This window comes from Dinoponera quadriceps, unplaced genomic scaffold (genome assembly GCF_001313825.1).
Source record: "Dinoponera quadriceps isolate SergipeBrazil2010 unplaced genomic scaffold, ASM131382v1 scaffold586, whole genome shotgun sequence".
Lineage (NCBI taxonomy): Eukaryota > Metazoa > Arthropoda > Insecta > Hymenoptera > Formicidae > Dinoponera > Dinoponera quadriceps.
Genome location: NW_014554764.1, coordinates 1,988,137 through 2,015,966, shown reverse-complemented (window position 1 = coordinate 2,015,966; position 27,830 = coordinate 1,988,137). Strand labels below are relative to the sequence as shown.

Below are 27,830 nucleotides of genomic sequence, written 5' to 3'. Positions count from 1 at the left end.
TACGTGACTTTTAGCCACTTCCGCCGGATTGTCAGGTAGCTGCTTCCCTATTAAAGACGAGCGTGCACCTGGCCGTTACGCCCCTGAAGTTTACCGTTATACTTGCCTGCCGGAGCGTTGAACCGCGTTTAACCGGTGCAGTGGAATCGCGACCGTCGGGCCAACGCGACATACTTTACACGACGAAGCACTTCAGACAGAAGGAAACGGCCGAATTGCGAGTGAGAGATTTTCGTCTGTGAAAAATGCGCGGATAACGGCGTTTCCCTCCCCGCGATTCCTTCGCGCGAAAACGGACAGGAGAGCGGGAAACGTCGCGATCATCGCGGCGAGATATCAACCTTCGACGTCGAGCCGAAAATGAACAGTACGTGACTCGGCAAGCGAAATATGGAGAAAACGAAGGGGAAGAGCGATGTGCTGGAGGCTCGCGAGCCCGGCGGCAAAAAGTCCAAGTTCCGGGCGTACCTGCTGTGGCTGTTCGGCGGGCTCTTCGGGGCCCACCACGTGTACCTCGGCAGAGATGATCAGGCTTTCGTGTACATGAGCACTTTCGGCGGCTACCTCGGGCTAGGTTGGCTCAGGGATATTTACATGATACCGTCTTACGTGGCGGACGCGAACGACGACCCGGCGTTCATCGAGGATTTCAAACGAAAAGTCCGGGCTAATGGCAAGGTAAATAAATACTCGGCGTGAAGGTTAGAATCGCCGTGTGTCTGTGCGCGTGTGCCGCTGAGGAATCTGCCACGCGAGTCTTCGCTAATCCTGATATCTTTATTAACATCGTAATTACGACTTTTCCGCGTACCCTGTCCGCGCATTTGTTTGAGGAACCGATAACGTAACAGAAACCGCATAAACATTCACGTCCGATGCGTTACGCAATATTCATGGTCGTCGACAAACGTGTGCCGGGCGCGTTTCCGACAAGGACGTTCGGGAAACAGTATCCAGGTATCGGGGAAATGTGATTTATTGGCGAGAAATGCGTCACCGAGGAAGGTCGATGTTGTCGAAATATGACACCGATTGGGAAGCTTCGCGAACGGCTGACGAGAGGGAATTTGTTGATTACAGCCGCCGTTTTCCGCGGCGCGATTCGTAGCGGAAACTGCCGTCAGCTACTTGTGGGCCGAGCTGTTCAGAAGCGCGATCCCACAGGACGAGGTGTTCGGCATTAATTTCAAGCATCTGGTGATCCTAACGCCGGCCGTGATCGCGCTAGGTAAGAATCGCCAGTTGCAAACGGGGAAAACTGGAGCGCCGTTTTTGTTAAGGACACGTCATATTTCCTTATCGTATGTCACAGATTAGCTTTGTGGTAAATTATGTTCCTTCCGATAAGTCTCTAAGGCTACGACGCCGATCAGAAGTGGAACGTTGCCTGTAATAAGCGTTGAAAAAAGACCGAGAAGAACGAAATAAAAATCAAACAATCGCTCGCTGCTTTCCGCGAATTTCATCATACGAGCTGCCACGCGAAAGCCTCCCCTCCCCCTTTGATTACCGAACAATCGCAATTAATCTAATTTCTAACACTGTTCTAAAATTCTATCAATATACGATGCTAGTGCATTTTTTCATTCCTTGTAAATGTATAATCAGTGTCACCAGTTGTATCAATACCAATTGTATCAATATCAATATTAACACTTTAATGGCCGTTCACACAACATGTGTGTGATAGCCGGAACAACTGTTATTGTCCGCTCACGCAACACGTGTGTGATGCTACCGCCGAAGATTATTGGCCAATACCACACTCTCTGTGTGATGATTTATGAATGTAAACAAGAATTGTTTCGTGAATTTTAATAAAGTTTTTTTTAATTAATTCTTCAAAAAGATTGCGTCTGGCGACGTTTGACTGCGTAGACGTGCGGCCATTAAAGTGTTAATATCCATGTTATGACTATTTTTATTAATGTTAGGGCAACCATGCTGGTTACTTCCAGCGAACTATGGTCTCTACAAGCTTTACATGGCAACCTGTTGCGTGGACGAGAAATAACGATAATATTTTGTTGCGGCAATCCTATTTAGTCAAGCGATATTTCTAAGTGTTATCTCCCCATTCGTTAATTATCGGATGCGATAATTGTAACCAGCAGCCGGATGGTAAAATCATTCGAAGTAGGATTGTAACGTATCGGTAAAAACAACACAAACGTAACAGATCTATAGGAAAGGTGGAAATCTTGGAGACATTCTTGGGTTGATTTTTGGTGAACTTTTCATTTACTTTTCGCAAGGCGTCTGGCTAATCGGGAATATCGGCCGAGAGCAAGGCTCGATATGGATGGCACTCGTCGCCGCTTACCTGCCGTATCCGACCTTGTACTACATCGGCGACGACACCGTGTGGGTATTCCTCATGGTGATCGCCTCGAGCTTCAGCTTCGACACTTTCAGCAAGCAATGGCGATTGAAGCCGAGAAAGCGGAAAGGCCTCGTCCGGAGGGCGACGTGTTTAGGCTTGGCGCTCATGCTCTACTTCTCCGTGATGGGTAGCTACTTGTACTTCAACGCATTCGTCACGGACAGCGAAGGCGAGGAGATCAAGCTGTCGGAAGCGATACAGCATTTCCTCACCTCGCCCATTTGGCTGGACCTCAAGGTGGGTCCCCGATGACGTTGAACGCTGAGATCGCGTTTGTATGATGCGAATGTCATTGTGTGCTCACTTCAGGTGAGCCTGGAGGCCATGTGGAACCAGACGAAGCATGACGGATTCTGGGCCACGTGGTCGCACTTGGTGGATCTCACGGATCCTCGTGGCGAGATAAACGCTTACAAGGTCGGGAAAAACACCGCTCACGGAACATTCATTAAACTCGTGAATTAGCAACGCGTGTTAATTAACGAATTTTTAGCCAGTTCGTTCCGTTCTTTCATCAAAATATACATATGACATTTATTTATTCTCAAATATACTCAATCAACACGCAATGAGAAACCAATTTGGCTGCATCAATCGGAAAAACGGGCGATCGAACGCAATTTGGTTGAAGGAAACCAAATTTCTTTCTTTTTTTCCGACTGATGCAGGCAAACTGGTTTCTCAATGAAGCAAGTACGCTCTGATTTGTTCGATGACTCACCATCTCAATCCGGTAGCTGCGTGATTCCACGCCCGTAGAAATTCTAGGATCCCTACGGGAAATACTGAGTGGAAAACGGAACGAACATTCGTATCGATTCAATAATTTGTACCGGTCAAAACAATCGTTCCCAATTCGAATTTCATCGTTGGACCAATGAAGTAACTAACTCGGCATAAATAAATTGACGCTTGGACCATCTGTAGGTCTTGGATCTACCGCAAACCGCGACGCAAACCGAAGTCACGGCGCGATGGCGAAGTCTCTCCAGGGACAATCACCCGGACAAAGTTAAGGGCTCGGAGGTGGAGAGGCGTCGGGCTCAGGAGAAGTTCATGGAGATTCAACAGGCGTACGAGATCCTATCGCGGGCGAAGAATCGCAGACAACGTCGGAACCGCCGTTCCGAGGAGTGAACCGCCGATGACGATTTCCGAGGATCGAAGTTCCCTCGAACGCCGTACTTCCACGTGCAAAATGACGGGCGATGCTCGCCAGCATGGTCGATTATAAATAAGCCAATCAAAGAAACAGGAAGGAACGATTGATCAAGAAGACATTTATTTTAACAACCATCTCTGACAGTAACTGCATCGATATAAAATCTTGTACGTAAAACGCGTGTTATATAAGTTAGAGAGGGAGACTCGCGAGGTGCGCAAGCTCGCAAGCTCGTTCGCTCGCCTCTGAAACTCTTCGGAACCCTTCGGTGAAGTCCGGAGGAAGCGAGTTCTCCGATGCCCAGCACGCGTGTCGCGGCTAAATCGACGTTCCATTCGGCAAGACGGTGAGAGGCGACGGCGGATCGTGAACATGTGTGATCAGGTGATCCTCTCTCAGCGGATTTCCCGGCTTCACCGCCGATCACGCGGTGACCCTCGACGGCGCGCGGCCGCTCTCTCGTAAACTCCGCTCGCACCGTGCCGTTCCGCCACATCTCGCGATCCATTAGGAGTCTAAACTAAAAATAAGACTCGACCGTCCCGAATGTTTACGCCTTCGGCGGCCGCCGAAGGTTTACATCGAAAACAATCTCGAGTAGCGGCTACCGTAAGCGTGACTCGGCACTTCGGCCAGCCGCCGGTTGCAGATGCTGATTTATCGGAGGCGATCGGTTTCTTCCGAAGGTCTTCTCTTTGATCTCCGTGCACGCGCGTCCTCCGAGAGAGGGAAAAGGGGGGGGGGGGCAGGAAAATGGAGCGCTAATATTTTTCGGCGAGGTGAAAACGGAAAAAGAGAGGGAGAGAGCGGAAAGGCTTGCTTGAAGGCTGTGTCTTGAAGAACCGCGCGGCGGAGGTCGTTCGGGCGACGAGGAGGAGGAGGAGAAGGATCACCAGATCGGTTTTGCAGGCAACAATGGAATATCGGATAACACGTAAACGTATCTCGGATAGATCACAAATATTCTCCGCTGCTTACGTCAAGCAGCGACTTGCGCAATCTCTCCCTTCGCGAGGTTGCTCGACGCGAAGCGAAGGCGGACTACAAACGCGGCTGCCCACGACGGCTGCCGCGGGAGCTTCGCGCGCGTTCGACTACTTGCTCTTCTTCTTTGAACGCGGCGGCTTCACCATCGCGCTCTCGATCTTGTCCGTGAACGTCATCCCGTACTTCTCCGAGGTTTTCTCCAGAAAGTCCTGCGGCGAGACCAACGTCACCCTGAAAGAGGAGGAGACCACCTTGATACCTTATCTTCGTCGCGAGCTCGCAATAATTAAGTGAACTCGAGGGAATTCATATCTTCACGCTGCGAATTCTTCGAAGTTCGTCAATGATATCTCAATTGATTTTCCTAAATTTCGTAAATACAAATTTTCATCGAAGCCCTCGTTTTGAATATCGATCTGTCTTTTGTTTTGCCGACGAACGAGAAGTTTGTGATTAATTGGGACTAAAGTTAACGGCCTGTGTGGAAAAAGCCGATCTTCGAATTAGCTGATTGAGCAGGAGAAGGAGAGGGGAAACGAGCGAGCTTCTTCAACTGAATTAAAGGCTTTTAATGAAGTACCTTAATTGAGGTACACTCAACGGTCGGAGGAGACTCTTCACCACGGGTGGCACGTCACCGGGTTTCGGCAAGGCCGGGCTGCTCGCGCACAGAGCCGCGCTGGTGAGCTGTGACACCAGGGAGAAGGTTCGATCGGGACCGGAAGTGGTACGGAAGACCTTCCGTATCTTCGACTTCAGCCCCGTCGACGGCGGCGGCAATGGATTCGTGGGCAGCGGTGTCACCTGCGCAGTTTACGTAGGATTTTTACGCCCCCCCGTTCTCGCGTGCGCGTTAATATTAGTTCGGTTGCAATTTGCCACGACGTTACCTTGCCCTGCAACACTTTCGCGGCCAACTCGGGCTCGCTGCCCCACCGGCAGGACGTCGTTCGCTCCAACAGACGATGCCTCGCGAATCTCTCGATCACCTCGGCGCACACGTATCTGCCGCAAAACCTCGCCCACTGCTCGGCCCGCAAGCCTCTACCGTGATCGCGTAACGTAGGATTCGCACCTGCGGAATTCGCGCGACGTTCACGAGAAAGAAGTATACCGAGAGCGAGGGCAACGTTTCGACTCGTGCCGCACGACACGTTGATTGCTTCGAGCGACTTCGAGCGAGGATTCAATGCGCGCTGAGCAAACATTAATTCGCGATTCATCTTCGTCCGCGAAAGCTTTCAACTCACCGGCGAACAAGAGGATCTTCGCGCACTTGGTTCTCCCTTGAAGGGCGGCCTTCATGAGGGGCGTGAAGCCCAAGGTGTTCCTGGCGTCCACCTCGATGTCCGGACACCTCTGCAGGAGGATGTTGAGGCACTCGGTCTGCCCTGTCGGCGAACACATAAGGGGAAACATGTGAACTCGCATAATCGCACGCGTACTTATTTCATAACCCGCGCCGGTGTTTTGGCAAGGGGGAACATTTTTCGACGCGCGTCATCATCGCGTAGCTGCTGCGCGCGAAGTGCTACCCGACGTTCGCTATTTTCGGCGGCTGTGACGCGATGGGAACCTCGTCGGCGCGAAAGCCCGCGGATAGATTTGGCATTAGGCTCGGAATCGCGTTCCCGGCATTTTCTATCGGGCGCCTATCGCCGATCCGCGCCGAACGCGCTCGTTATTTCCGCGCGTGTAAAAATATCGCGGGTCGGGTTCGCCGGTTTCGGAGAATCGAAATTCGACGGCCGGCCGCGGTCTGACGTCTCTCTTTTGTACAAAGCATTGTTTCTTCGCGAATTTCTCGAACTGGTACGTTACATTTTACCTCGCTATATATAAAAACAGTACACGTGCCAAGGAGAAGAAACATCGTTAGAAGATAAAAAGCGTGGGTGAAAGGAAGATACGACAGGCCGATTTTAACACGGCCGTTCGTTATTTTCTCACTTCGTAGATACATCAAACTCCACGTCGAGCTTAGGTTAAATAAGTACCTCCTGCTTAGTACTGTTAGTATTTTTACGTCTATGATGAGTCGAACCGCACGAGGGACGTATTTGTGGTATATCGAAAGAGCTGTTTGCCGCCGCGTGGGGCCGCGAAGGTGTGTGATCGCGCGCGGCGGAAAAGAAGCAGAGGTAAACACGATGGTGAATTATGTTCTAAACCGACCGGGTGAACGAATATAAAAGATTCCCGCGAAAACCGGCGCGTCACCTTTGAACGGCCGCCTCCCACTCGTCGTCGCGCTCGAATACCGATTGATGTAATATTTATTCTCGCCACTTTTCCTGTAGCGAGCGACCATCCCCGCTTACCGCCTCGTGTTTTCCACCGGGTTCATTTTTGGAACGCACTAGATATCTCTCTGGTGATTGTCGATGACGATCATGTCCCGTGTTACAACGCGAGGAGCGAGTCTCGAGCTTAAATCCGCAACGCGAGCGGTCCAAAATCCGCTTTCGGACGATCCGATAGAATTAGACTTCACTCGCAATAGAATTGGAAGTAGAATTTTATCTGTTATTTCGTGCGTCACCTGCTATAGAAAATGCTTCGTACGCACACGTATGCTACATACGCTTGCAAATGCTATTCCAAAGCTTTGCATGTTTATTTGCAGATGGAATTCTGTCGCCAGTTCCGTCGTGAATCATAGGTCATCTGTTAAGTCGGCTCAACATATTAAATCGAATGATTGACGCACCGAATCAGATTTGTGAAACCATTATGTTTGTGATTCGGCGATATGTGACTCACGATATCACAAAGTGATACGAGAAAAAATGGAAATCTTCGCTCCACATTAATCCTGATATCAATTTCGTCGAACTTGAAGGACAGATGGAGAATCTCGAAATATAACATTACGTGGGCTATTGTCCTGCATTTAACGCTACAAATGGTTATCTTATTGCTGTTTTTTTCATGTTACAACTTAAAGAAGGACCTGTAAAATTATTTATTATGATATTCGATTTTAATAAACGATGTGTTAATCATAGTAGCTTTCTCGACTGTAGACAGAATATGTGCGATGAGAGAGAAATTAAATAATTCATTACAATAATGGGATTAATGGGTAAATGAAGGAACGGACTTTCTTTTCTAATAATCCGTGTATTACAATTTTTAATTGATGTTGGGAAAATTTCAATCAGGATTTGAAAACCTCCAAAGGGGCGGTGAGGAAGTAGTGGTAAAAGCAAAGATAGCACTCGCATGTGCGCGGCAATAATACTGCGCGCCAATGGAGATTTAAATTTGGATTCGGCACAATAAACGATAGTTCCTTAGATAGAAGCGAAAAGAGGCGGCGTTGTCGAATTTATCAAGGCAACGTTTTGAGAGCGTCGATTGTTGTGACCTCTCGGCCACCGTGATTATGTACGTCTCATTGATCGGCGGGAGCCAATGATTTGCGATTCACGAGGATTGTGTTTTTACCTTTTTTTACCGGTTGTTTTGGTACTTCGCGCCGTCACATACTCTTCCATGATCGAGCCATTGTCGAGCCGGCGAGAGAGACGTACACACACTATGACGACGTTGCGTGCATATGTCGGTGTGTTAGTTATCATTCCCGTTGATCTTTCAATTATTCATCGGTCTCTTGACGGCATCGCGTTTATTAATATGCGTTTCTCCGATCATATCGTGGGCGTGAGTGTCAGTGTTAACGTCAGTGCCATGATGGTGTATCCAAATCAACTCGGAGCCAGGCTGAACCGGAATGTCAGGACGAAGGATGCAAGCGGCAGTACATTACGTACTTTCAAATATGTCGCGTCACTTACATTACGCAGGAGATTTCCAATTTTAGCAGATATTTCATGAATTTACCGAGAATGAAGAGACATCATGGATCGAAATTTATGCTGGTATTTGTAATGCGTCATTATTTAACGGATAATTATAGCTTCATAAATTTGTATTCTGTAATTAATTATCATCTCTCGTTTAAAGATGATAAATAATTGACGGCTATGAATACCGGATTTAGACAAAAAGAGAATCTAATACGAATCTCTTAAATATTGATTTTACGTCAAATGACGTTTTCTTAGATTGCGAATTTGATTTCATTTCATCTGTCAACGTCTTCTTTTTTGCTTCCATATTTAGCCTATCATATTTTACATTATATTCTACGTTTAGCTTATTATATATTATATTATACATTGCATCTCGTGATTCTTTATTGATCCTTCATATTCGATGAAACTCGCAGGATTAGTATAGAACCAAAATTTCGACTCGGAACGCTATAGAATTCATCACCCACCGCGTGTTTTCGGCGGTAACGGTAAAATCGCGATTACGCCGAATATTCTAGAAATGCGATTATGAAAGCCCGAGCGGGTCAATTCCCGATGCGGTATGCGATATTATGCGTATCGTCGCGCATTCTCCGCGCGGCTACTCGATATTTTACTCGTAACTTAAAATCACTCACCGGCCTGAGCGGCGAAATGAAGCGGCGTGTTACCCTCGTTGTCGGGCAGATTCGGGTCCACACCTTCGAAAGAGAGTGCCAGCTCCAACATCGTCGACGCGCCGTTTCCAGCCATGTAGCTTATGGCCGTCTGCAAATTGCAAAGAAATCATTCCGAGATCATAATCGGTCAGGTTTTCGGGACTGAAAGCATGCTCGGTTACGTAAACTCAAGTCGGCGGTGGATCGCGCCAAATTGTCCTCCTCTCCTTTCTCTCTTTCCCTCTGACGCATCACGTGGACGATTCAATCGATGACACTTTGTGAACTGAAGCGACCGCGTCACGAGTCGGAGGGAACATCGATATATTGAGTTTCAGTTTCATTCATTTTTCCCACCGACTTCGATCGACTCACTTTTCCGCTTTTCGAGGAGGTGAGATCGCTCTTACGTCGAGTCGTCGCGTTTTCCGCGCGGAGCGCGAATAATTTAATCGCGCACTCGTCTTTTAGCGCTATTCACTCGCAAGCGCGCGACTGACGTGCGCGTGAGCGCGGGTATATTGAAAACAAAGTGAAAATCGCGTTTTACATTGAACGTAGACGTGTTCTCTCGGTGTGTGAGCCTCTTTCCGCCATTGTACGCCGACTTGGTCGACGACGAGAGCGACGACGCGCACAATGGACTATCCACTAAGAATCAATTTATTAAGTGGCTGTTGACGTTGGTACGTTATTGCTTTACTTGCGTCAGCATGCGCCAGTGTGCAAACAGATGTTAAAACACTGGCTGTGCTAACAAACGCTCGGAAGAAGAAGAAGACGCATTTGCCTCTGAAACGACGCTTTCGCGCGCTACTCGTAAACGCGATTCGACAAACACGCGAGTTCTATTTCGCACGTTACAAACAAAACTGCGGAACGCGCGGATTGATCCCCTCGGCGTTCAACAATGAAACTTTCAACATCGCGCACAGAACGACATATATTCCGATCGCTATCTAATTCACGATCACATTGGAACCACGTTCAAACGCGGAGACATATTTTAGCCGAGTTTTCGATCATCGATTTTAATTCGAACCGAGATGCTCTATTCTCGAAAATTCTTTGAGCGAAATCGCACTCGAAAAGTAAAATGAGAGTCAAGTCACGCGAATTTCCGTGACTTTTCACTCATATAGAACGAATTCTCCATTCTGTGAATCGCCGAGTAGAGGCATCTTTGAATCTCTCAATTGAATGCTCGAAATTGAAGAGTGAATCCGACGTATTTCAGCGTTTACTGGGACATTCACTCGATCGCGAAATATTTCCTTGTACGGATGAAGAATCTATTCTGAAGCCGGTATTCGTAATCTGGTCTTATATTTAAGACCATCTCGAGCTCATCTTCAGATACCGTACGACTCATTTCATTAACAACAAAGCACCTATAGCTGAACGTAAGACTGTCTTAAAGATAACATCCGACCGTGAATACTCGCCTGAATCCGAATTACGCATTCACTCTTGCGATTCCGGCCGGCGGTATCTTCACGATCTAAACAAACATCTTGTCAAACAAATTCCCACGCGTTCGGAGTGAGATATTTCGCTCCGGGAGATTCAGATGCGGTAACATAACTGCGACACCAAGGTAACTTGGTCGCAAGTAACGACAGGTATGTCGGAATATCGGCGTGCCGGAGCGATTCTCCGCGAGTCGCGCCGCGCTTGTCGACCTCGCGCGGATCCTTTGAAGCAGCCTAGTTGAGTCACTGCCGGTGATCCGCTTAAGGAAATCAGGTATCTGTTTAAATGCCGTCTCAGGGTTAATACGCAACTGTCCGCTTTACGCGACGCGTAGTCATGTACGCATTCATGCACGCATTCGCTCTCGATCGATCGGCGAGTCGCGCGACGCGATCCCGCTCTTTCCGCTCCACGTGCGCGACCTTAGAAGCGGCCGCGATGTTATCCGTCACAATTAACCGGGACACCTACACGCCTTCCTTTGGTCCCGACCTTAATGCGGGTTCGCCGACGACTACGCGAAGGTCGCGTTTCTAACGACGACGAAGCGGTTCGGACGAAGGCGCGATCCGGCTTTAATTTAGCGCGTTGCGTACGGAATGCGGTCAACGTCGGAGACGATTCTTACGTACGGGTCGAGTAGATCACGCGTTTCCTTCTGATCCCGTGGCGCGTAAGAGAACGCGAGAAGCGACGGCCGGGCTCGGGGAAAACCCGAACGAATCGACCCGGCCTTGTCCTCGGATGTAAGCCACGACTTTTGATGGCAACGAACCCGAATCGAACTGCGAATTGTCGCGGGACGACGCTAAACTCCTCGAGTCGGAGGTATCCCTCGAAACAACGCTAACTACAGCATCCGGTAACTTCCCGTCGATCGTTGCGTGTTTTTCGTCTCTCGATCGTGTTATTTATTACGTATCGCGTCTCTCACCCGAACAGAAATAGAATACGGTAAATTTCTGGTACGGACATGATCAGGTATTATTATAGCACGGCTCGACTTTGGCAGTTGTAATAAAGTATCTTGTTTTGGGCTTATCCGACATATCTATTTATCGCCACCTGCAAAGATCCGCATCTTACTATCCTGATAAGCGATGACGTTATTATGGAAGCGTGATCCGGTGCATATCCTGAGAAACCCACTAGACTCAAACAACATTCTTGTTTGGATATGGGTAAACAAGTATTTCAGTGAGAACCGATGTTTGGTTCAGAGAACCGAACCTTTTTCATTTTCGCCTCGGGAAACCAAACCTTTGGCTCAGAGAATCAAACTTCGGTTATCACAACTGAAATATTCGTTTGTTCGAGCCAGCTAAATAGGTTTCTCACCAGAAACAAGTTTCAAGTAACAACTATTAATACGGGCTTTAATCAGGGCGAAATTTCGAGGCGAAGCCATCGAAATCTGCCTGATATATTCGGTAGTTTGATTAAGATCGCGCTGCCGCTGAAATGTTTCGCGAAGGAAATTCTTATGGGAGGAAATGACATTTCGCACCCCGGCAGTTTTCACGAGCGATGTCGCCCTCGGAATCCAAGCAATCTTATATCTCTCGGGGCGCGATTTCACGCGCGGCTCGTCGCTGAAGCGGCCGGAGTCGGGCGGTGCTCGTGCAATTGGGTATTTTTCCACCGGGCGATGTGCACGGGGGGAGGGGGGGGGGGTTGCACGTGGGCGCTAATGAAACCACCGCTGGAAGCGTGGAATTTTTGTGTCGAATCGCAGCGCGTCGAACGAGTTGGAAAATAACCGGCGCCCGCAACGACGGCGGCGACAAACCGCGCTTGAATTTTCGCTTCGGTCGCATCGATTCGCCGCTTAATCCGCGCGCCGTTCCGGGCCGCCTGGAAAACAGCCCGGTTAATTACACGGAGTTTCGTCAGAAATTAGAAAAGTTGCCCGGGCATCGTGCTAATTGCGCCGATTATCTGATCGAGGTGTACCGCGGTGTGCAAAGCAGCACGAAACAAACCGGATTATCTTTAGCTCGGGATTCAAGGATTTTCCGGAAAGGCAAGGGAGTGGAAAGAAGATGGATCGAAGGAAAAGTCGGGGATTATTTCACGCGATTATCGTTTTCCTATCTTCGTTTCTCCGGCAATGAAGTGAAGGAAATCTCACTTAGTAGTAACTAGTAACGGTGGAAGCCGATTTCCAACTTCACCGTTGCGATTGCATTATCATCGTCCTTTTTTCGCCGACGAAGTAATGGAAGTCTCGATGTTAATCAGGAGTCGGTGTTCCGTCCCCGCTGAAAAACGCGGCGGCGTTCATCTCTCGACGCGTCATCGTGCCGCGCTGAGATCCCGCTCGTGAAGAATCAATCGGGCCGAAAGCGGCGGCCCGCGCGTTGCGTGCACATTTTTTTTTCGCACAACACCTGATCGGCTCGGAGGAGCGAGACTCGACGCGCATCGACGGGGACGGATCGTCGGGATTCCGAGGGCGACTTAAAAATAGATCCATTCGACACCGAAATTTGTTTCCTGCCGCGTCGCGCTTGACTCGCGCGCGACCCTAATTGCGCTTTCATCGATCGCGATTCGCGCCCTGTTAATTACGGACCACCGGCCTTTCCAATCCATCAGACTCGTTTAAAGCCGCGGGGTTTGATCCGATATCTGCGAACGATCACGGGAGGACCTCGCGCGGGTCGAGATCGGCGAGCGAGCGAACGGTTCAAGATCGTTCTTCACTGGGAGAAAAGAAAATGATGAAGCTCGCTAAAATGATATATATCGGGAAGACTGGCCGTCTTCAATATTTGTTTTTCAGTTGTCTTCGCGCCGTGCGAGGTGATGCCGTGAGATGGGACGCGACGGCAATTATCGGGATCTGATTAGATCGATTAGAAAATTTCCGCTCACCCTGCCGCTGCTGTCGACCACGTTGACGTCCATGCCCTTCAGTCCTACTTTCCGGGCCTGCGCTACGATTTCCTTGAGACCCGTGTCGTCCGCCTCCCTGGCGGCCCTCAGAAGGGCCGTAGGGCCCCCGGAGGGTGTCTCCCACGAGGGCGGCACTTTCGTTTTAGTCGTCCCCTCGCGCGCGCGGTCTGCAAGATTTACAGTGGCCCCGTTAATGCCGTCCTAATACCTTCTGGCTAGTACCGCCGCCGCGGGATAAGCCTTTATCGAGTTACTCGCGCAGCAGCAATTGTCCCTAACTGTATTGGCCCTAAGTCCAATGCGGGGGGTTTACTGCTGTATAATAATCCTGTTTTATATGACGTTGCATCCGGTGTGCTGCGGTTTGGAATCGGCATATACTATCCTAAATATCGCGCGCCATACGCTGGAACTTCCGGTACTCCCAGCAGCGGATAATTAGCGCAACTCGCGCGTTGTTAAATTATTCAGAGATTTATTCCCTGCGAATTTCTCTCTCCCTATCTCTCTCTCTCTCTCTCTCTCTCGCACGCTGACGAAAGCGCTGCGATTGCTTATCTTGGAAAGGTGCTTCTTCGCGCCAACGTGAGGGCGAAACGAACGTTTATCGAGATTCAAACATCGCTCTTATCAGCCGTTGCCGGTCGCGGCTGAAGTCACGTGTCGGGATCAATTTCTCGCTGTTGATAAGCGCGATACGAAAAATTCGAGGCGAATGGAACTCCCGGCCAACTCGTCGACTGCATTCACATTACCCACGCGTTAATTTCACGAGGAAATTGATACCGTTACTAATTAACACTAATGCCAGCGAAAGCGCATAAGTAGCCTCACTGGAAGATTATTTTCGAGGCAAGAGTCGATTCAGTTAGACCGATCTTCATCAGAAAGAAACAAAAGTTATTCGTCACACGAATTCGTTACACTAAAAAAATCCCAGTCGGTGTAACTAAATTTTCCGTTGGCTGGGGAAACCGGACGAAAACTCGACTGTAGGAACAGGGAAATTTCTGTGAGAACTTTCGGCTCAGTCAATCGTTCTCTCAGTTATCTCAACCGAGTTTCAACGCGGTTGAATGTTCACACGACTGTTCTCAGTCGTAGTAACAAAGTTATCATATCTTGTCGCCGAATTTGCATCTATTGTCACCGAGACTTTTCTTTCTGATCTCTAATCAGTTGCGAAGAACCGAATTTTTCCTCCATGCGAAGCAAATGCTAGTCTCACAAAACGGAAACTAAGATCCATAGTCAGAAATCGGGCGGGGCGAGATAAGTGAGCTCGCGAGGAAGACTCACCCTGAAGTACACCCTTGCGATAGATCTTGGCCTCGTGAACGGCAGACTGCTTCCGGTACGGCGCGCGTTTCTCCTCGAAGCTGGTGTCGGAGCTGAAGGAGACCGATTTCTTCACGCCTACGGCGCCCTTCTTCTTCCAGCTGCTCGACAGCGTCTGCACGCTGGGCGAGCGTTGCAACGCGCGCAGTTCCGCGTTGCTGTCGCCGCTCGACAAGATCGAGAGGTACCCTTTGAGGCCGGTGTACCTCGAGGACGAGGCACGAGCGAGCCGGTAGCCGTTGTTGGACGGCCTGAGGAACTTGGTCGCGTCGTCGTCCGAGCCGAGCTGCTTGCTGGAGGGGTGCGCTAGGCTCGCCAAGAAGGCGGAAGACCTCTTCAGGATGCCGTCCTCCGGCACTCGCTGCAACGTTCTCTCCCTCGCTGGAAGACCTGCGTGTGTGAGTCGCGACCGAACGAACTCGCTATATTTGGCCGGTGTCACTCTCGCGTCCCGCCGCGGATACCGGTCGCACGCTTAAATAGACGACGCGCTACGCTGCTCGCGTCGTTTTCGCCGCAATAAAAGCACTAAAACGCGAGGAATAGTTTGCGCTCGGCCGCACCGCGCGGATTGCGTGAGCCCTCGCGCCGTTTGATTCGCGTGTCCCCCGCGATGGCACACGATGCAAATCGAATCCCCCGTTCTGTTTTGTTACGCGGAACAACCCGGCGTGACATGACGTGCACGACGTGCTCGGGTTTCGTTACGGTAGAAATGGAAATCCGGGTAGAAATTGGAGCGAATGACGGTAGCACGCGCGAATCCTGTAAATCGTGTAAACCCGGAGTCGCCGCCGTTGCCCTTTCGCCGGAAATTCGCGAACGCGAATCTCTCAACGCGTTATTTCGGCTGATTTCAGGCGAAATGCTCTCCCGATGTTTCATTCTTCCTAATTCGGCTCTCGTGACGCCTCGGGGCTTTTCTCCCGAGAGTGAAAGGAGTGGACGGGTGAAAAATGTGTACATTCTCGTTTCGTTGAAAATCATGATTAGAAGCCGCGGACGAGTTTATATTATATATGTACCGCTGCTGTCTCGTTAGCGGCAACCCCGACGAGTCACGAAAGTATGAAATATCACATACGCACGCGTCATCGTCGATCCTATCTACGGCCGAGCGTAATCGTATATAAATGGTACAGGAAATTAACTTCTCCATCAGAGGTAATTGCGTCGCAAGATGCCGTATATTTAGGACGGTAAACAACTAATTACGTGTCGCGCGACGCCTACCTCCAGAGTAGAAGGGGAAAAAATGTCGACTTTAACACGTAGTCGAGGAAGAGAGATCGATTGGCGAATTTACGAAATTTTACAAAGAGGTACTGTTGCTGCCGAAATGACTGTCGCGTTAATTACACACAAGGTGCGGTTTATCCATATTAATATCGACCTCTAATTTTCCGAGATTAGCTAAAAAAAATTGGTCACATTTCGTCGGAAAGAAATGATCGGGAAGTTTCGTCGAGGAATTCAAAAGTCTATCCTCTGTGAGAAGACGATTTCTTAACTTCGCATTGTAAACGGAGAAAATATTTCAGTAAAGATTACTACGAAATTTTTTTATGCTGGACTATACCGGAATTATGATAGAAATTATTATATGTATTTTAATTATAGCAATTACAATTTCAGTTATAATTTCTGGCGCACATTTGCACAATTTTGCGGTAATCTTTACTACAATATTTTCCGTGTAAGGAAGAAGATTTGCGCGACGTACCTTCCTTCAAGTCCTTCGGTACAGAGGCGGACTTGATTATTCCGCGCTGAATGCCTCGCGAGATGCCCGGCCTCGTGGTCGACGTCGTCTCCTTGAACGCGTCCTTCGTCTTCTTGGTCTCCTCGGCGAAAGTGCCGCAGCGAGCGGCCTCCTCCTTGGAGTGAATCCTCCCGTTGACGATCGCCGCCGAAGTCCGTTTCTTCGTGGTGACGTTGCCCGTCGTTTCACTTGCGGCGCGGTTATTTCGAGCGAGTTCGCCCCTAGATGCGACGATGCTGTAGTTGTTAACCACGCAGCAGGCAGCGGTACCCGACGTGCACTTTACGCGTCTGCGTGGGCCGTTTTCTTGCCACCTGGCCTGCTCCTCGAGGATCCGTCGGACTTTCTGCCGGACCCACGAAACGAGACGCAATTAGTCCCGAGAGGAAAGGACAAAAATTGAAGGATTAAAAGAACAGCCGAAATCCATCGATCAGTGCATTCTAACTCGCGTTTCATCCAAATTCAATCCGATCGAACCCGGTAGCGTATTTTATCGCATGAACTTTTATCTCTCATTGTTTTCAACGTGAAGAGTACTTTTGAATTCGCAAGACGCGGCGACATCGTCACTCTACCGTCACGAACTACGCGTGTCATCGTCGACGCGGACTCTACGGCTCATTTTGCACTTGCTCGTTCACATCACCAATTAACCATCCGAGGGAAAAAAGAAAAAGTAGAAGTCGACGAATCGCACGCACTTCTTAAGAGACAGTTCTCGATTTTGTTCCTCCTCGACGTCGATCACCGATCGTTAGCTCGCTCGCTCGCTCGGCCGCTCGCTCCAGCCGCGCGATCCTCCTCGGAAAGCGACTCGCGCCTTCCTGATGGGCTCGCAAGACGTACACGCGAGAGAGTTCTAGCGGCTCTCTTTAAACGCGCTATTTATATGTCAGTTAAGCCCTCGCGTCGGTCGGTGCCTCGTGTGCGCGCAAATACACACACGCATCATTAACGCACGAATGTGAGCGTCTCCCTTATACGTTCACGGGCGTCTTCGTGTGATCCATCCGCTCCGCGCACTTACGCGTGTCCGGCGCTTCCGGAAGCCCCGCGAGTCACGAAATGATGAATAAAAACACATCGCGATCCGTAGCGCTCGATCGAATATCCGCGCTCGAATTTCCGCATCTGATCAAAAATCCAGACGAATGCTCGCGAAAAATACGAAACAAGATATCCCATATTTTTTCCTCCGGTTAAATTAACATGTTGAATTTCAACGAAGGATTAAACGGAAAGTTAAGTGAGAATTAAATTCTCAAACGAAAATATATTAAACGATCGTCAAGACCGGACGAAGAAAATAATTAACGGGATCATCGAGAATTGCGGAACAGTCCGCGGGACTTGTTGCGAACTTCCGCGGGTGAAATTCTACAACTGGAATTTACCGTTACCGGAGGAAAGGGGATGTTTTTCGTTCACCGTGATTACGTTGATGCAAAGTCTCGTTTAAATTGCGATAAGAAGAGACGGACGCGCGAGAAGTACTCGCAGCCGATGCTGTTCGCGCGCACGTCGCGTGCGTTTCCGTTCGCGTAAAGGCGAAAAGTCGGGGGTTCGTCGCGAAATCGCAATTAAAGAGGGAAGCACAGGGCTCCTGCGGGATCGCGGATTCGGATCGCTCCGCGAAGACGCCAATGGAGCAACGTGCCTCCGCTTATTACGCCACATGTATCGTCGCCGCGTGCGACGCGCACGCCCGACGACCCACGTTTCTCTTATTCCGTGTTATTCCCCCCTCCNCCCCCCCCCCCCCCCCCCCGTCTTTTTTCCGGCTACGATCGCACAATGTGCCCGGCTGCTTCTCTCTTTCTCGCACGGACGTTGAATGGCGCGAACGATACCGCACGCGTCGACACTTTGCGGAGGAGTCGCGCGTCGCGAGATAGACTGCTACTCGCTCTCTCGAGGCCGCGAGACGTCGCGCGACCGAGCCGTCGATGATACGCGTCGACGTATGAAAACGAGGATGCACGACGCGAGAGAAAGGGAGAAACAGGGATGGAGATAGATAGATGGGTAGGCAAAGAGAGAGGGAGAAACCGAGAGAGAGATAAAGAGAGAGAAACCGAGAGAGAGAGAGAGTGAGCTTACTTGCTGAGTGGTCGGCTGTACAGTGGAGACAACGACGTTGTTGTCGCTCCTACTGGTAACGCCGCTGGTGACCATGGACGTGGTGGTGGTTTCATTGCTCGCCGCGAGCTTCACCCTGCGGCCACCCACCATCGTCGAAGGTCGGCTGAGGCCCGTGAGAGGCTGGAAAAGAAGAGGTATCGCCGATCGGCTTGAGAATGATAATATATTTCGTTCCGTCTTTCTTTTTTCGTGTCACGTGAGTCGGAGAACGATCGTTCCTCGCGGACGTAGAAAAACGAGAGCTCAGTTTAACGGCGAATCGTTTTCTTCGTTTTGGATCGGGACCATGTTACGGAGGCTTAAGACTCAGATGAGAAGAACACGCGTGGTCGACTGGATAAAATCGTGGAGAAATGTTATTCGGGATTTGTTCGATCAAGATTAATCCTCGGCCGGAGAGATCAATTAAATGATACAAAAGGCTGTAATGTAAATCGAAATGCGTGCATTCGCCGACTCTTATCGATTCGTATCTCGAGATCGGCTGTTTTGTCATGCAAATGCCGCGATTTCTTCAGCCTATATTTCTTTTCATCGTCTCGCACGGCATCGTCAACACGTGCGTCGAGAATCACGTGGAACGACCGATAAAGCTGAATCAACAAGATTTGAGTTTTTACTTCTTTTTTTCTTTCACTTTAATTTTCTGTTTGATTAAATTATTGATCGTGTGCTGTACGAAATGTCTTGTATTTCGATATTTGCGTCGTGTGCGTTCTTCGAGAACACTGTCCATAACGAATAACTATTCTTCTCTACTTCTCTCTACCGATAAAAGGAAATGCTGAATAAACAGGCGGATTTACGAGTTTTTCTCATTTCTTTCCCAGCATTCCTTTTAATTGATTGTTCTATTTAATTGAATTATCAATTATACGTCGTATGAAAACCCTGTATTGAAATGATTGCACCGTACATATACCGCCCAGAGCAGGTAACTGTTTCTCTCCGCCTATCTATCGATCAAAAGGAGGAATTTCAATTCCCGCTCGTTCGTTCGTTCGGTGTTTCTAATCAGGCAAATGCTGCAGTTCCGATGGAAACGCGTTTCGCGAATCGATTTGTTTTTTTCTTCGTACTCATTGCCTCCGTTAATTTTACGGCCGGCGGAAATTGCCGCAAATCCGAAGCGAAAAACGAAAAGCGGGCAAGGCGGTCTCGAGCGTAAAGCCGACCTCGCGAGCGGCGCTCGCGTAAAATCGCGCTACCTTCTTTCGAGCGCGCTTACACGGTTATTTCGGATGTTGCTTCGGATGTCGTTATGTTGCACGATATAACACTGTCATCGCGCGACTCTTGGCCGTCCGCCAATATTTTGAATTTTCCAATTTCACCAGCTTATCCGCACACCGGTGGAGAAGCTGTACGCGAGGGTCGAAAAAGGAAAATACGGTGTACGGAATGCTTCGGGATTCCTCGCGTTAACTCTCATTTATCTAATTAACTCGAGTGAATTTAAAGGAATCTAACCGAGCTTCTTCTCCCCGTTGCGTTTAATTACACGCGCACCTAGCGACCTAAGGGAAATATCCGAATCACGAAGGTGAATTCAACGTCGTAGCGCGCGGGGAAATTATGAATGAAGGCGCTCGCGATTGAGTCCCCGTCGGGAAACATTTGATCGCCAAACAATCCATCATTCACGCGCGTACTGCCAGTTTATCGGCAACTGGCGGGAATTCGCGAGAAAACAGCGATAGTTAACACACGACACTACGCTGTAACGCCGTAGAGGCCGCCGAGATCTCGCTTCGTGAGACTCGGACGAAACTGGCACGAGCCGACTACTATAGTATATGGTAAATGGGCTTCGGAGTTATCGCTCCAGTTATCGAGTTTTCGTCGCTCGATTCCGCCGCGTTTGCTCCCCCTGAATAGACCGTTTCATATCCAAACAATTGCGTCGCTCCGTGAAAGCTTCCGTCGGCGCGACGTATGGAACAATATCGGATGCTGTAAAATACGACGTTCGTGCATCTATCCCGGTAAGCGCCTCCTCCACGGGAGGATGATCAATGGCCGGAAGAGTGATCGCCGCTTGTCACAGGGCGAATAGGAAAAGAAGCAAAAAGAAAAAAAGAGCGAGGTAAAAAAAAAACAGCTCCCTCCCTCTCTCCCTCTCGTCGGGCGTGACGAATCCCGCTTGATATTTCGCGACATACGCTGACGTACGTACTTTCGTTTGTCCGCGCGAACCGCGGTTTGCACCTCGAAAACCGCGGGATCGCGCACGCCCGCGATAAGAACGGCTGATTAATCAAAGAGACGCGCTATCGCGACAGCGGATTAGTCGCGGTGGTGCGCGTAAGTGTCATATCTTGCCAGCTTGCGGCTAAAATTTCACCGACGTGACGTTAATCGCTCGATACGCTCGGAGCGCGCCGATTCGCTCTGTCGAATCCGGAAAAACGAACGGGCGCGGGACATCGTTCAACTCGGAATCCCCTTCCGGACCAGCCGGAAGGATAGCGCGTGACATTATCGCGACCGACAGAGCGACGCTTGTGTCGGTCGTTCGTTGCCCTCTCCCTTCAAAACCACTTCCGCTTCCACTTATTATTAACAACGACGTTATTAATACACGTACTCTCGATCTTGGCGGATTTATCGCGCGCTCTGTAATTTATCCGAGCGTCATTCTTCTCGGCTTTACGCTAAAGAGCCCTTGAGTAACGATGTAAGTTTTTCCCCCCGATAGTAAACGGTCGGGATCTAGTCTCCTCTTTCCTTCTCTCTCTTTCTCTTCCTTTCTCTACTTGTGACGCACACTGGGAGCGGACGAGCATCAGGTGCTCTTAGAAGCGCCGCGAGTGCACTCACGGATTAACGAGGGCTCCTCCTCGCGCGGAGCGAGCAGCCGGGATTAATGCGCCGGGAGGTCGGCTCTCGCATTCGACATCGAGAGATCGATATTCCCCGATGCACGTAACGTGGATCTGATTTATAAACGCCGAGCGTCCTTTCGGCCGCTGTAACTCCATCGGGAAACGTCAGTGATGCGCCGCACCGCGTCAGTCGGACGCCCGGTCTGATTGACTTTCACACAGACATGTGTGCGCTTCCTGACAGTGATTGACCGTACCGCATGAGAACTCGTCGCTGACAGAGCCGCTGTACACGGCATACGTCTACTCGAAAGCTCCGATCAAGCCTTATGTGCCGTTAGCCACGCTGTTCCCCCTCGGCGAAATTTCGCGAAAGACGCGAATTATTCCATCGGAGGGCTCGAGCGCGTAAGGTGTGCATTAGTTGGATTATACTGCCGTGGAATCGATATTTCTGCTCGAATTTCTGATCGGTAATAATAACGCGTTATAATCACTCGTTATTACGGAAAAGTGGTATATCTGAAAACGAGGTCATATTCAATCAGCCAAATGCACGCCATCACCACTCAAAGTAATAGTTTTCGCGGGCTGAAAACGGAGAAATATTGTTGTACTCCCTGGACTTCTCGCAGGGCGAATGTTCAATTCAAACTTAGAGTGGATTTTCGATTCGTACGAGCAAGCGTTTTTCAAAGAAAATTCAATCGCGTAATTCTGCGACAACGTTAGATATTAACGTAACATACATTTGCGACGGAAATTTGCCTCTATATCATCATGTTACGTACGAGATACTTATCCGCTCGTCGTTTTCACTGTCGTTACTCGATGTCCGCGCGTGCAGATAGATTCTCTTTTTAACCCGGAAGCTTAATTAAGAAGATTGATGTAGAGTAGAATTTAAATTGAGCTCGCGAATTTGCGAAATAGGGCGCAAAGGCGCCTCGTGGGCGCGCGAAACGGAGAATAAATCACACGAAGCTGGCCTTTGGTGGAAATCCCGATCTTAAAGGAAGGAATTCTCTGGAAGAGATATAATGTCCCTCGTAAAGAGGTGTATATATATATATCAAGAAAACGAACGCGAAGAGGCCAGGTAATGCGGATTAATCGCGCAGGTCGTCATCCGGATGACATTTATTTGCGGATAAAACCGCAGAGTTGCGGAATCGAAAAATGGATGAGGCATGTGCGCCAAATGATAAAGCAAAAGCTCCGATAAAAAGGGGGTTGGCGTGAGGGGCGGGTGAGGCAGAAGCGAGCACGCGAGCTCCTAATCGCCTCGTCTCGAAGAGGCGCCGACGCCTTTCGTGCCAAGGTCGGCATCCTCGAAGCTCGGCATCGTAACGAGCTCGCGCGCATTTGTTCGTGCGGATCGCTCTTCTGCCACGAAGAAAAAAAAAAAGAGGAAAGAAATCCTCGACGGGAGACACTCAACCGACCCCGCGGTTGCACCTCGACGCTTACGCACGCGACTTCCGCGAACTGGCTGTGGGTCACGATTAAAAGTGTACTTCATTAATTACGACGCGAGAACGGGTACGTCACACCCGTGGGCGTCGCGACGTTTCCAGAGCCCCACTGGAGACTCCTCATTCCTGTGTCATCGACTTTTTTTTCTTAACGTAAGTGATTTTTATGACATTCGCGGTGAGATTTCAGAATGATTTTTTCTCTGAATTGATTTCCATAGACTATTACAGAAGTTTAACTGACGATCGAATGATCAAAGACACGGTGAATGAATGTAATAAATCGAAACGGATATGTCTCTTAATTCGCGCCGCATATATCGATTTTCCCAATGCAATTAATTATATTTTATACACAATTTCATGTGACACGGTAGTGTCATATCACTGGTGACCGTCACGACATTCAACGTGACGATGATAGTCCGTGGCCGATTCTCTTTTATTATCAGAAGCGTGAATTAAGCTGCGTGATTATTTACCGAGGAAGTTTCTGATTAAAAGCGTTTATCCGATTCTTTGTATTCCTTTTCGGCCGGTATATGCCGGTGATTCAGGACGATGTGGCTTTTAGATGCTATCCGACGACCGTATTTCAACGCGGTGGGTATTTATCGCGATCAGATTCGGCGGTTGGATTCCGGCACGCCATGGCGCGCGAACATGAAGGAGAGCTCCGACGATTCGCCGGGATGCGATTGGATTGATTAAGATTCCTCGCGCGTGCCAATTCGCGGGGGATTTACCGCTGTTAATAAGTCTCACGCGATATCGCCCGATGGAATAACAATAATTACGACGTTTCGCTTCAACGTCACGCGCCATCGTCGCCGGCCGTGTCGTTGACATTCGCGGAAGATGCGGTCGCATATCCGGACGGGCAGAGTCACGCTCGTGATTCGACACGACGTTCAAAGTTCTGTCGCAACGAATGCACGCACCCACGCACGCACGCACGCATGCCGAGTAAATACGCTACTGACCGCTTTAAATCTGATCTTGAACGGTGTGGTAGCCAAGAAGCTGGAGTCCGTGAGGGTTTCGCTCAAGACCATGACCCTGGTCGCTCACGTTGCAAGCTCTCCCGGGCCACTGAAAGGAATCAATTCAATCGACTCTTTAATTCTCGCTTTTTACCACCGTTTATATTTTAGCATCGCCGAGTCGTCTGTTCACGCAACGTTCTCACTCGGGTTACTCACGTTTGATCTACGTGACACGCGCGATATTACAGCGAATACTGAATTTAGCTCTCGCGTATTTTCCGGATTTGCTCCCAACGTTTGCTGTGCTTGATGCAGCATCAAGTTGCTCCTCTCTCGAATGAAGTGAACTGAAGTATTCACGAAACGTTGGGAACATCCACAAAAATCACTCCAAGCCGGCAGCTAAATCTAGCATTTCTCCCCACTGCGAGGAAATCTCGAATATCAAATACGAGCGAATATTTCTCCGCGATAACCTCCGAAAATAATTTGTCCTTCGTTGAGAGAGATTGTATCGAGAGGTTGATTGTTTAGTTGGACAATAACGAATGTTGAATAAATGGTCAAGAAAGAAACACTCGTCGGAGGATATCGGAGTTTCGCGACGTGATCTTGACCGATACTCGAAATGAACCCCGGTCGCCGCAGAAGTTCAGCGTGACCTTTCGAATCGAACTAATCCCGCGGATGCACACCTCGGGTCACGACCTGAGGCGTGATCCTTTCGGATACCTGTACTCGGGCCACACTCGGCCAGACTCGTGCGTGTTCTAAATCACGTAATTAGGCGCTTTAGAAGACGAGAGTGCGACGGGATCTCGTATTCTCTTCACGCGAGCACCGCGTGCGCGGAGCTTCGAATGTATCACCTCGAGATCACGACTTCCGATATGTTGCAAGCAATATGCGTCAAGTTTCGCCGTCTATAAATGCACCACTTCAACGTTGATTCGGAAATCAAATTCTTTTCAAAGATACACCGAAAAATCCACTTAGTTGACTCATATAAAATTCTCGTTTGAATATGGACAAACAAATGTTTTGGTTCTTTGAATCGAACTTTCTTTCGTTCTCGTTTCAGAGAACCAAGCTTTGGTTCTCGCAACCAAAACATTAGTTTGCTCATACCCAAAGAAGAATTTGAGTAAAGTAAATGAGTTTCTCTGCGTACGGTGACTTCCAATCGTCGTTTCGATTGTCTCATCTATTTCACATTTAATTGTGATATTTAATATTTCTGATCGTTTCGCATAATTGTAATCATTTCAGTTCTTTCTTTTCACGACGAAGCAATTTGTCTTTAGAACGTTGTCGGTACAGAGTCGGAGTTGAAATCGAGAATGTTACCTTCGCGGAACCGGTGTAACCTTTCGATTCGCGGTCGGAACACGGTGTTGAGTGGAATTCCTCTCGGCGACAACACGACGGCGAACTTGGCGGGAAAAATCGCACCATTTGCACAAGCGCCGTTGGGCCGCGAGAGAACTCGTTATTTCCAGCGCGACCGACTTCTCTCCGGATCGTCCGCTCGTCAAGGGGTTGATTGGCTACTGGGCCAAAGTTTAAATTGCACCCTCGCACCGAAAGTCTCACGAGGGTTGGAGCGAGGCCCCGTCATCACGCAGGCGCGGATTTCAGCCAGGTGTTACGATACCTCGCCGCGATGGAAAATTAGGATGTGCTCTCTTGGATGCGCGCTTTTGCCGGGCGTCCCGTCGCCGGGAAGCTCGAAAAAGCCCGCGGCAGAATTCTAATTGCGTCCCGATTTATGGCGCTTCGCAGTTCGTCTCGACAGCTGCTGCCTCAACACGCCCGAATACGCGCGACACGGATTTGAATTTAATTAAAACGGACGCGTCGAGTCCTCAGCGAGACGAAAATGCCATTTTAGCGATTAACAAATCCCGAGCGAGAAGATGAATCTCGCCGTCGATTTCTCGTCGTCGCTCTTCCGCAAATAAACGCGAGGAGGGATTATTTTCGTACGATTGCGCCACCGAAATCTGAAACTGAAAACAAGACATTCCGTCCTCGTATTACTGCACCTTCCAGTATTCCATTTCCCGACGAGGGGAAGACTGGAGTCCCGTCGAGACGGCCGCGGATGACGACGCGCCGTCGGCCGAAATTCTGACTGGCGTGAACACCGGCCGACACGTCGCTGAAATTACGAGCCGTCCTCGAAATTACACGCAGGCTAACACGCGTTGGATAGACGGAAACACGAGCTCCTGCTCTCCCTCCACCGAGGAGCGAGCCTCGTCTAGCCGCTTTCCCGATTCTCGTGCTATTTTCGAGCCGCGACACGCGGTCGCCGCGGTTGCACGGCGTGTAGCCACGTGCTCGCTCCGTCCGATGATCCAAGATCAATTAGAAAAGCCGTCGCTAAAAATAAAGGCGCAGCAGCGACCACCGCGGAGACCCTCGCGATTTTTGCACATCTCGCCGAGGCCGCGCGAAGGGACCTTCGACGACACTCACCTGCGCGAAACCCGCTGACTTCGCTCCCGGTTTACGAAAATACGTAAGCGAAAAATACGAGCCTCAATGCCATATCCACGCGGCGTGCCTGCTTACTTATTATTGCGCGCCGGCGATATGTGTTATCGCTCGCGCGATTACGGCAGTCGCGACAGCTGAGCAAATTCCGCGCGCGAATCGATAACTTCGGTTGTTGGTAAGCGAGAACACGCACTTTTACTTTCGTTGTTTTTTCGAGCGGAGAGTGAGAGAGAGGGGGGGAGTTTTCCGCTCGTGGGAGGCGACATTTGCGCTCGATATCTTTGTCGGATCTACTTCAATCTCCGCGTCTGTCGGCCGTTGAAGTTGTTGTGTTGAAACGCGAGAGTTGGGGGTATGCGTAATCTCGGCAATTTCAAATCGCAAGGTCGATCATGAATCTTCCCCCTTAGTGTGAATTCGCGAAAAGTGGAAACTGCCGAATGCCTCCGTGTTGGGAGAATTGGACTTTCCGTGCAATAACAATTGCGCAACCCTGAGACTCGATTCTTCTTATTCGATTTTTACGTACACCTACACGGTAAAAAACGTCGTGTAAATTACGGTCTACTGAAATGTTGATATCACTTTAACAAGGCGAATATATACTTTTCAATATATTCTCATGTTAAAGTACGACGAAAATTGCAGTTATTTACGCAAAAATGTTCGTCGTGCGACGGTCGAGTTTCTCGTTTTGCGAGAATATTACGGCGAAAATTCAAACATTTATTAATAATCAGAAGGAAGGAAGGAAGAAGGGAGACGCGTGCTAGCCAAGTCGCAGGTGGTGGAGCGTGAAGTGCAGGTCAGGGTGAAAGTCCAACGGGCGAGAACGAACTCGCTGAGCTTTTCGCTTCGCGTCCCAAGTCGAACTTACCGTCTAGGCTAGCGCATTCCGTTCGACAGCCAGCGATAATGGCCGGTCGGTGGTCATCACGTTGACGTAGAATCTTCGGCGGGTGAAGGGCTGCCGTTTTACATTACGTTTCTCGGGGAGGCTCGCGCGATCGATGATGACACGGCTGTCAGCGTCGGTTCGACGACGAGGTTCCAGATCACGCTCGATCTACGGCGATCGGTCGCGCCGCGGAAGCACGTAAAAGAGCGCGCGCGGCTCGCGTCCACGACGGGCACTCGCGAATTATTATAACGCATTGTACCTGCGGCCGCGGCGAGAAGTGGTGTTTCTGGAGACGACAAGCACAAGCGCGCACGGCCACAAGTGCGTACCGTGCGAATGTCGGCGAGAACGCGAGGACGTCGAGGAGGCGCGTATTCTATTTCTGCCGAGCGTTTCTTGGATCCGCCGGCGATTGATAAAGACGACCGACGAAAAGAGAGAGATGGAGACAGAGAGAGCGACGACGCGCGACGATCGGCCGGTGCGCTTCGCACTAAGAAAAATAGATCGGCG

General features: G+C 49.6%; 2 protein-coding genes across 5 annotated transcripts; one reads left to right on the top strand and one right to left on the bottom strand.

Moving 5' to 3' along the window:
- The first annotated feature begins 153 nt into the window (after window positions 1–153).
- On the top strand, window positions 154–4,500 carry LOC106741594 (dnaJ homolog subfamily C member 22). The gene is made up of 5 exons (XM_014613736.1): window positions 154–678; window positions 1,081–1,228; window positions 2,256–2,620; window positions 2,693–2,800; window positions 3,311–4,500. Exons 1-5 carry the CDS (start codon window positions 391–393, stop codon window positions 3,518–3,520), a joined length of 1,119 nt encoding a protein of 372 aa, XP_014469222.1. The 5' UTR covers window positions 154–390; the 3' UTR covers window positions 3,521–4,500.
- Window positions 3,649–27,815, bottom strand: LOC106741590. Of its 4 annotated transcripts, none has more exons than XM_014613725.1 (11): window positions 27,294–27,815; window positions 23,912–24,020; window positions 18,587–18,748; window positions 16,445–16,829; window positions 14,683–15,111; window positions 13,363–13,550; window positions 8,992–9,121; window positions 5,783–5,923; window positions 5,423–5,607; window positions 5,113–5,336; window positions 3,649–4,763 (listed from the first exon to the last, which is right to left on the bottom strand). In XM_014613725.1, exons 2-11 carry the CDS (start codon window positions 23,981–23,983, stop codon window positions 4,640–4,642), a joined length of 2,040 nt encoding a protein of 679 aa, XP_014469211.1. In that variant the 5' UTR covers window positions 23,984–24,020; window positions 27,294–27,815; the 3' UTR covers window positions 3,649–4,639. The 4 variants fall into 4 exon arrangements, with proteins under 4 accessions (XP_014469211.1, XP_014469213.1, XP_014469212.1 ...); XM_014613727.1 differs by having other exon boundaries at window positions 14,683–15,102; XM_014613726.1 differs by lacking the exon at window positions 27,294–27,815 and adding an exon at window positions 25,262–25,556.
- Between the last annotated feature and the right edge of the window lie 15 nt (window positions 27,816–27,830).